Below are 9,910 nucleotides of genomic sequence, written 5' to 3'. Positions count from 1 at the left end.
CTCTAGGCCCCAGAGGTGTGGACTCACAAGTGGGATATTCCTATTTGTGGGTTACACAGTTCCATGGAAAAAGCAGTTTCCCAGCCTGGGTGGCTTACTCACTCACCACTTCCCTTGGCTAGTGACTGGGGGGTCCTCAGCCCCATGTACTTCTTAAGTGGCCCACTGTACCACACCGCTATTCCTTCCTCTCTGTGGGTGACACCAGCTGCCCAGTCAGTCCTGATGAGAGAACTTGGATACCTTGTTTGACAGTGCTGAATGCGTATGCTGTTTTGGTTATTTTTGATGGCAGCCTCCAATCAAGTCTACTTCTAGTTGGCCATTGTGGCCCCACTCCAAAAATCTGTTCGATTCTTAGCTTTAATACAATCAAATGTATGTATCTTTTATTTTATAGCTAGTAATTTTTGTGTCTTGATTAAGAATTTGGTCTCTTTCTCAGGTCATAAACATATTTGCTTATATATATATCTTCTGAACATTTTAAATTTTGCTCTGACATTCGACCAATGCAGCCAATGGAGCCAATGCGACCACGTGTGGCGCTGGTGTATCCTAGAGCAGATGGTGTGAGCGTGTGTCACTGAGGGCATACAGGGCAATGGTGAAACAAACAATGGTGTCCAATTCAGATTCTTAATCCATTTGGAATTGATTTTTGCTAGTATGAGCTAGGGATCCATATTCAATTATTTCCATGTATAATAAAAAACCACCTTTTCCAGTGAAGACAGGATTTAAATCTGGATCTGTCAAACTTGAAAGCCCATACTCTTAATCACTATGCTATTCCAGGGAAATAATGGCATAGACTGGTCAATAAACAAGCGCAAGGCACCAGGAATCACAGAGGAATAAGGCACGGCTCCTAACTCCACTGTTGCTCCTTAGCAGAAACCCAGGACTATGTCAGAGTTCTCTTCAGATGACTTCTTCCCCTTCTAAGGTTTTTATGGTTCATTTTGTTTTGTTTTTGTTTGTTTGTTTTGAGATGGAGTCTCGCTCTGTCTCCTTGGCTGGAGTGCGGTGGCATGATCCGAGCTTACTGTAACTTCCACCTCCCTGATTCCGCCTCCCTGATTCATGCCTCAGCCTCCCAAGTAGCTGGGATTACAGGCATGCACCACCACACTCAGCTAATCTTTTGAATTTTTTGTAGACGAGGTTTCACCATGTTGGCCTGAGTTCAAGTGATCCACGTACTTTGGCCTCCCAAAGTGTTGGGATTATAGATGTGAGACACTATACCCGGTTAGCTGTGAAGTATTATTATAACATATTTCAGCTCATGTTTTGACTTTGGCAGATTCACTGATGGGTTCCTATGAGAAACTGTGGGCCTCACTACTTTATGTCTTGACTCCTTCATTTCTCAAAGGTTAATGTGATGGTGTGAAAAAGAATGTAGAGTCAGACAGAGCTGGCCCTAAAACTCAGATCATCCACATGGCAGCCTTGGGGAATTAACATTTTCTGAAAGTCGGTTTCTTCATCAATAAGATGGGAATGATAATGCTTATCTCACAGGGAAACTGTGAGATTACAAAAAAGGTGACACAGAGCAGGTAGTCAACAAATATGTTACCCTCTTTTCTGTCCAAACACAGCTGGTCACCTGCAAGTTACCAAGTGCCACCATTAATACCATTAGTTCCCATTGATTTATACCTATGCTGACATTTTTTGTCTCCAGCTAGCTTAGACTTCTTTACCATGGGGATCCTGCAAGCTGATATGGAATTCCAGGACACTGATAGTGTCCTGGGAAGGCGATGAGATTTCAACTGATCGGGGAGCGACGCATCTCCTCACGTGGTCGATGGTACACAAACACAAAGTAAAACCGCCATGAAAACGGTTGACAAGCGGACACATGACCCAGGCAGAGACGCAGAGGGAGGCTCAACAAGGACAGCTCGACATGCAAGAAACCCTTTTTGGCACACAGGGCACATTCCTCCAAAAACACACAACAACACACACACACACTCAGACACACACGAACCGACAGAGAGAGGGAAAGAAAATCACGGAGTGTGAGACAGACAGAGAAGCAAAATGGGAAACACACAAACACAAACACATACACAGATACACACACAGTAATACAGCAGTGGCGCGGACACAAACACACCCAGGCAGTCGCTGAGACTACAGGGTTCGGATCTCGACCAGAGGAACCCTCCGCTGAGAGAGCAGCCCACGTGACTGCAGGGTGATCGATCCTCGAGATCATGGGGGCACGAGTTATGGGGAGAATCACCCGAACAGCGTCCAGGCGGGCCTGAGACTGGGGTGCCGCGCTGCCTCCCCCGGACTCCGCCTCTGCTTTCAACATCCTGGTCAGCCCTTCCCCACGACTCCTGGCATCCGGAGACAGTCCTGTGGACCCCTTGGAGAGGTCAGGCTGGAGCCTGGGAGCCCCGACACCCAAGCACTGCCACGGAGGGCTCCTGTTTGCCAGGCCTCAGGGCGTGGTTTCTGTGACAACCCTGGAAACCACTGTGACGCGACCACCCGCTCGCGCCTCGCGCATGCGCATTGGCCCCCCCCCCCCCCCCCCCCCCGCGCTGCACTGCGGGCAGTCAGGCTGAGTCCCCTTTAAACGATGGCGGCAGCTCGGCGCCAGCGGCTCTCCTGCTGCAGCCTTGCCAGCGGCTGGATCTGGGGTCCGGTAGGGGGCCACCTGGGAGAGGGACCGCTGGCGGCTTCCCAGGTCCAAACCCAAGACCCCCAGGAGTCCTGTCTTCAGGACCTCCTTGAGCCGATTTCCACCGGGGGAGGGGGAGCTTCAGGGCACCTGCTGGGGTCATCTCACGACCCCCCATCAGATCCCATTCCGGACCCCTCCGGGTGAGAATGGATGGGCTGAGCACATCGACTGAGGCAGGCAGGGCCTGGCCGCAGCCCAGAACGATCCCCTGGGCCTCAAGGCATGGTGTCAGCTGAAAGTTCACTGAGCCGTGAGCCCTCTGCCTCCCTCCTTTGAAAGAGCAGTGGCCTGCAGTGATTCTGAAGGGCCTGGGGCTCCCTCAAGCTGATCCCGCTTTCCAGGACACGTGTAACCAGGTCCAGGGGCAATTCCCAGGTGGAGCCAATGCGTGGCAGTGGCGTACCCTAGAGCAGATGGTGTGAACGTGTGTCACTGAGGGCACACGGGGCGATGGCGGAAGAAACAACGGTGTCCAGGCATGTGCCCTGTGGAAGGGGGGCACAGGCGACCTTTCCATGAATGCCAGGGAAAGTCAAAGAACTCCTGGGATCTAACAGCGGGTCGAAAGTTTCAGGGGGTCAGTCCCCCCAGGAGCAAAGGAGAGTCTCATTCTCAGAAATGAGACTGGATATGCAGAAGATATGCGACAGCACCTGTCCCAGAAGACAAGGACTTGTCTTTCAAAGGAGGAGGGAGTCAGAGGGTTCAGATGGGTCAGTGAACTTTCAGTGGACAGCATGCCTTGAGGCCCGTGGGATGATTGTGGGCTGCAGCGAGAGCCTGCCTGCCTCACTAGATGTGCTCAGCCCATACTTTCTCTCCCGGAGGGGTCCAGAGTCGGATCTGAAGCGGAGTCCTGAGACCCCAGCCGGCGTCCTGAAGCTCCCCTTCCCCCGGTGGAAATCGGCTCACACCGAAGCAGGTCTGCAGAGAGAAGCAATCATGACAGGGATCTCCAGGAAGTGTCTCCCTGATGGACTGGGAAGCGATCCTTGTGAAAGACATCCAGCCAGACCAAGAAGCATCTACGTTGTGGAGAAACAGGGGATACACAGCCAGAGCGAGGACGGAGCAGAGGCCAGAGCCCAGGCAAGGTATAGCACCATGAAACCTCCACGGGCTTAAGGGGAGGGGTGCCAAACGGGTGGCTTGTCCAGTGAGGCTAGGGTTCCAGTGTCTAGGATTGTGGCCATCACCCATTCCCGACTTCCTCTTTCAGCCTTGCTCCTCCTAAATCCCTGTGCCTCCTGCAAAGCCCGCATGCCTCATTACAAAGTGCAACTCCTATTACAAATCTCAGCACCATAACTCCCCATCTCATTATGAATTGTGCTCCTCCTACCAAGCCTGCTCCACCTTCCAAAAGCTTGTTCTTCCTACCAAGGCCTGTTTCTCTTTACAAAACCCTGTTCATCCTACATAGACCAATTTATAGTTCATCATCTCAAGCTTATCCAGACTTCTTCCCCCTTCTGTAACACTTAGCTCTCTTACCACAACCACAGTCATTGATGTTTGTTTGCCTTCCCATTAGAGTGTGAGCTTTGAAAGAATGCTGACTTAGTTACTGTGGTATATCCCCACCCTCACAGACATGCACACTTGCATAATTACTGGCACCAGTATACAGTGGGGAAAGAAAGTGAATTTCAGAAAGACAAGCATTGCTGATATAGATTTCAGCACTTTGCCAGACAGTCTCCTATTCCCCCACTGGCTCCATCTCCGACTTCAGAACTTTAGTAAGTATATGAAAGATGGCAAGGTTCCAGGTGGCTATCTCTTCACTTAAAAATAGACACCCTGACCCTCTTGTGTAAGATCCCAGTATTAAGATTTGTTCCTTTGGGTGGACAGCGTCTCCTCTTATAATAAAAGTTTCTAGAGGAAGGCTGTGTGGCATCAGATCATTTGTCCCACCTGCTTTGGTGAGCCTCAAATGAGGTGACAAGCTAAAGTTGGCTTAAGTGATCACTAGTCAGTAGACATGCATGGAACCAATGGCCCTAGTAGAACCCCTGGGCGAGCAGGAATAGCACCCTAGAAAGGAAGCCAATTCCGTGAAGCGTTATCTGCCAAGGAAAACAGGATCTCAGCAGTCACCTGTTAGATCATGCGCTTTTAGACATACTGTGTACCTCCTCCCCTTGCAAACATGCTTCCCTCTTCACCACTGGCTTATTAAGTACTAGGAAGGCAGGAACTGTCCTCCTTTTCTCACCACATTCCCAGATTCATATGCCAGACAATACTGGAATGAATGGGTGAAGAAACAAATTCTCATCCCTTGGGCTCTGGCATGGAGCTGTGGTCCCCAGGGATCTTGCTCACATCATGGTGTCAGCCAGTCCCCAGCCAGCCTCTCCTTTTCCCTGTCTTTTTCTCTCCCTTCCTTTTCCTCTTGTCTGACATTATCTTACTGAAGTTCTCAGCACGTGGGACCTACTGGGACCAAAGTTGGGCATTCATGCTAGACCACAAAGGCCTGAAGAGCAGGGGCCCAGGCAAGGGCTGCTGTCCAGTAGCCTGTGGCTTCCTCCCCTTCCCCAGGTCCAACTCTGTGTTCTTAACTCCAGGCAACTGGCCCACAACTGCATGGCACTGATTTCAGTGCAAGGAGGGAGAGGCTGAGCAGAAGAGATACAGCAGCGAACGCTAGCAGGCTCTCAGGGAAAGTAGAGCCTGTTATTTCTGTCTTCTTTTCTCTCCCCTCCTTTCTGCATTTTTTCATCCTCACTATCATCCCCTACCTCTCTTCTTCTGTTTTCCCTCTTCTTCCCTCTCTACCTTGCACTTTTGTTTTACCTGTTTCCCTCCTCTATTGGTCTCTTCTCCACCCTCAGCCACTTCCAACAATCTCCCTTCCTTTTCCCACGTGTTTCTTCCTTGCCTCTCCCTTCTCCTCATCTGTTTGCAGTTCCTTTCTGTCATTTCATGTACTCCTGTTTATAGCTTCATTCATTCTCTTTATCCTTTTTCTTTCTCTTCTCCCTCCTCTTCCAGATCCAAGTTTTCTTTCCTTTTGGTCTTCTGCCCCACTCCAGGAGTCAGTCTCCTTTGCAAACCAAATTTCCACTCACTTCACACACACATACAGTGGGAAATGGAAACAGCAGAGAGCATCTTGGAGGAGAACTTGAGCTTAGATCCTTCAGTAGATGCTGCCAACCTCCAGCCAGTCCTCTCTAATAAGGCCCAAGGGCCAGCAAGATAACAGCCTTTCTGAGAAGGTAAGATCAGTTTGTTAGGACTGACATAATAAAATACCACAGACTAGGTAGCTTAAACAACAGAAAATTATTTTTGTCAGAGTTCTGAAGGCTGGAAGTCCAAAGTCAAGGTGTTGTCAGGTTTGGTTCTTCCTAAGCCTCTCCCCTGGGCTTGCAGATGGCTGCTTTCTCCCTCCCTGTGTCCTCGCATGCCTTTCTGTGTTCACAGGCACCCCAATGTCTCTTCTTCTTTTAAGGCCACAAGTCATATTGTACTGAGGCCCTCCCTTATAACCTCATTCAATCTAAACCACATTTTTAAATGCCTTATGTACAAATATAGTCACATTCTAAGGCTCTGGGGATTACAGCTTCAACATACAAATTTGGGAAAAACACAAATTCAATCCAAAACAGAGCTATGCAGTGGCCTACAGACCTGGCTCCAAATGCAGGGTCATTCTGTCGTATAACTGGGATATCTACCTAATCTCACTGAGCTTCAGTTTCCTCATTTATGAAGCAGAAATCTTCATAATGTATCCCATAGGTTTGTGGAGGAATGAAATGTGTTACAAAGCAATCAGAGCAATGCCAGAGGACACACTAAAAGACAGCACTGTTGTTTTCAATCTCTATCTGATCATCTGCAGATTGCAACCCTTAGTTATATCAATGTTCTGTATTTGATTTGCTTTAAGACCTAAATTCTGCCAAGTAACCAAAATCCTGCTGGCTTAGAGCTTTTCCATTCACATGATGGTTCATAAAAGTCATTCCCACTGAATGTCCTGATACATAAAGGACCTATTTATAGCACAGGGTCTAGTGCATAGTAGGCACTTTCGAAATGTCCTCCCTTTCTCTCACACTCATTTACTCATCAGAACAGACTTATAAGGCAGGCATTCTTAACTCAATCTCATTGATGTGAATCTGAATCTAAATAACTAGCAAGCAATCACCAGGGATGTATTTGTGTCTCCACCATGGGTCTGTCTTCTTCCAAGGGTAGCCCTGTCCTGCCGCACTGGCTCTTTGGCTTTGAAAGCTGAGAGATCTAGAGAAGACTGTCCTTAGGCCCTCCTGGCCACTGGAAGAGGAGCAGTGTGGAGGACAGACACTTGGAGGCCAGTGTGTGTCAAAGACAACATGTACGTCATTCATATGGTCACACTGTCTTGAGTACCTGTAACATACCAGGCATGGTGCAAAGCTCTGGGACTTGGTGGTGAGCTGAGCAGGTTCCACTTTTACAAGAGCAGAGTTTGTAGTATTGTATGCTAAACACATACAATAAATACATAATAAAAAGACTGGAGGTGAATGTTCTGAAGAGAATAAGCATGATGAGAAAGAATGAGAGGACCTTTCTAAGAAAATGGCATTGAAGCTGAGACCCGAAAGATAAGCTGGAGCTAGCCAGGTAAAGGGCAGGAGGAAGAGTATTCCTGAGAAAAAGTCATCATTGCGATGACTGCTCAGGCAGCCCAGCGACCTGTAGAAGGCCAGTGTGGCCAGAGTGGGAAGCAGGAGGGGGTCTGGGAGAGGACTCTGCAGAAGGAGGCAGGGCCAGGTTGCGGAGACACTTTCAGGCCATATTTAAAAGCTGGTATTTTATTCTGAGCACAGTTAGAGGATTTTTAAACAGGGAACTGACATCATCTTATTTATATTTTTAAATGATCATGCTGTGAGCTTGGTGGAAAATAGACTGTCAGGGGGTAGGGGTGGGATAGAAATGGAAACAGATGAAAAGCCTGGTGCAGTAGTCCAGGTGAAAAGAAAACAACGCAAGGGGCCCAGGGCAATGCCAGTGGTGCTCAAGATGAAAATATATGCTGATGGAGAAAAGTGGGGTTCTCTGCACATCTCACCCCTCAGCCCGGTGTACAGGACCTCAGTTAAATGTAACCTGAGTTTTTAGGTCATGTGTGAAGCTCTAGATGAGAGTGGAGGGGAGGAGAGAAAGGATCTTGAAAAGCCTTTTCCACTAGCCCTACCCAGGGGCTCCCCACAAAACCAGCTGCCCTGCCAAGCACCCCAGCTCAGCCCCTCACCCCTCCAGCGAGGCCCAGCCCCAGCACCTGCCCTGCCATGCCTTCTTCAGTGCCACCTACTCTCCATCCTCCCCAAAGGGGAGCTTTTGCCTGCTCCCCTCAGAGCCCTTTGCACATCCTGCCCTGTCAAAAGCACTGCAGTGGCATAGCCATGAATTCCAGTTTGGGTTCCACCACTGACTTGCTGCAGGATGAGTAAATCCCATAATCTCTCCCAAGTGGCCAATGTGCCACGAATGTAAATGCAACACCGAACTAATGGAACCCAAAAGACGTAATTAAAACATATGTTTATTTTATCTGTGCCTCTCACAGACCCCCTCCACTGATAAAACTTCAGCAGTCCCTGGACATTTTCTGTTTCCCTCCCTCTCCTCTCCTTCCTAGTTATGGTACATGGTTGGGGAGGAAAGTGAATGGAAAGCACAGGAGGTTGTAAACCAGCTCCAGGCCATCTGGGCCTGCCTGATACTTAAAGCTCTCAGAAATCTTTCTTGGTTTTTTGCAGGGTCCTCTCCCCAACTCTCAGCTGCCACTCACCTTGCCAGGGGCCATGCCTCCATCTCAGTAGGCAGTTTCCCATAACCCTCACCTATTCCAGGGTTAGACCCCACAGCCTCTTTCTACAGGGATGTGCTCTTCCCACAGGCCACCATCTTGGGCAGGATTTCTCTTAAGTGGCTCCTGACTGATATTGCTACTGCAAGTTCTCATACCATCCCCAAGAGTCAAGCAACACTGACCCACTCTCAAAGAGGAGTCTGTGTTTATCTGCACAGCAGCCACGCTCTCTCTCCCTTCTTCTGCCCCATGCCTCCAGCCTAGGGGCACAGCCTCTAGTCTTCAGATCCCTCTGGGTCCGTTGACTCCAGGCAAGGCGTCCCTTAACTGCAGTCACACATGTCAAGCTTTCCTAAGGTGCTGCTGAAGCCCTACTCCCACTGGTTTGGGAGAAGAGAACAGCACCCTCCACCCCTCTGCCTGGAGGAACAGTGTTCACGGCACAGCTCACACCACAGAAAGCCTCTGCCTAAGTTTTCTCTCCTTAGTTCCTGGACTATGTCTTTGAAAACTGGAAACAGAGTCCCAGCCACACAGGTAACCAAAGCCCCTGGGCTCTTTATCATCACTAGGTCTGAGCAGACTCTCCCTCTTGCATTTCTTCCACCTTCATGGCCAGAGGAACAGAGGTCGTCCAGGCTCCCAGGAAAACATGGCTCTCTCTACAGTTACGTCGTCCAGATGCAAGAGCCCTTCAACCATAATCCAGCTCCTGAGGGCAAAAGCAGATGAAGAGAGAGTCACTCATGCTCTGCTTTGTGGTGTCCAGTCCACGGTCTTTCAGAACAGCCACCCCTGAGAGCTGAAGGCTGGACTGTAGAGAGGGAGAGTGAAGCCCTGTATGATGCACCACGGGCCAAACCTGCTGCTCATCTAAATGCAGAGGGTTCTGCCCCTGACCACGGAGTTGGTGTTCTGGGCTGGTCAGTACTGCCTACCCGCATCAAATGCTCTTCCTTTCTCAAGCCCCCCCATGGGAGCAGTTGGAAAGCATTGCTGAAGGGGCAGGTTGTGTTTGGGGAAGTTCTCCCCTTTGGGCTGACCCAGAAGTGAGATGGAAAGAGCTCAAGGATGATGTCTGTGATTCTTCTAGATGTGCTCACTGAGGGGTGTCTGGGAGCCATCACTAGGGTTCCCCTCCAAGGCAGCCCCATAGCTCTGGGTTGAACGGTGCAGTGATGGGGAGGTGAGAAAGGATCCAGGAGTCCAACCAAGGTGGGCTTCATTCATAGTTCAGCCACTCACTAGACTAGCCGTGTGGCCATGGTAGGTTGCTTCCCTTCTTCTTCACCCTGGACCTCCCTTCTCATGACACTCATCTCAATTGCAACTGCTTGTGTCGAACCTGTCATCCCAGCCACAGT

The 9,910-nt window shown here is 49.6% G+C and overlaps 1 protein-coding gene across 3 annotated transcripts; it reads left to right on the top strand.

Moving 5' to 3' along the window:
• Positions 1-2,573: 2,573 nt before the first annotated feature.
• LOC117087727 lies at positions 2,574-9,590 on the top strand. Of its 3 annotated transcripts, none has more exons than XM_033218285.1 (3): positions 2,574-3,810; positions 5,720-5,946; positions 8,634-9,590. In XM_033218285.1, the coding sequence occupies exons 1-2, from the start codon at positions 3,236-3,238 to the stop codon at positions 5,928-5,930; spliced, it is 786 nt and encodes a 261-aa protein (XP_033074176.1). In that variant the 5' UTR covers positions 2,574-3,235; the 3' UTR covers positions 5,931-5,946; positions 8,634-9,590. The 3 variants fall into 3 exon arrangements, with proteins under 3 accessions (XP_033074176.1, XP_033074175.1, XP_033074177.1); XM_033218284.1 differs by lacking the exon at positions 8,634-9,590 and adding an exon at positions 6,936-7,335; XM_033218286.1 differs by lacking the exons at positions 5,720-5,946; positions 8,634-9,590 and adding an exon at positions 5,293-5,372.
• Positions 9,591-9,910: the final 320 nt, after the last annotated feature.

This window comes from Trachypithecus francoisi, unplaced genomic scaffold (genome assembly GCF_009764315.1).
Source record: "Trachypithecus francoisi isolate TF-2019V2 unplaced genomic scaffold, Tfra_2.0 Lachesis_group10, whole genome shotgun sequence".
NCBI classification, from domain to species: domain Eukaryota; kingdom Metazoa; phylum Chordata; class Mammalia; order Primates; family Cercopithecidae; genus Trachypithecus; species Trachypithecus francoisi.
The sequence above is the reverse complement of the archived record's forward strand: the minus strand, read 5'-3'. Positions and strand labels throughout refer to the sequence as shown.

Bases quoted from the DNA above. Each gene is read 5' to 3' on its own strand.
- LOC117087727 (XM_033218285.1), top strand. From the start codon at position 3,236: ATGCCAGGGAAAGTCAAAGAACTCCTGGGATCTAACAGCGGGTCGAAA. The intron at 3,811-5,719 runs GTATAGCACCAT...CTCCTCTTCCAG, and splicing joins GAGGCCAGAGCCCAGGCAAG to ATCCAAGTTTTCTTTCCTTT.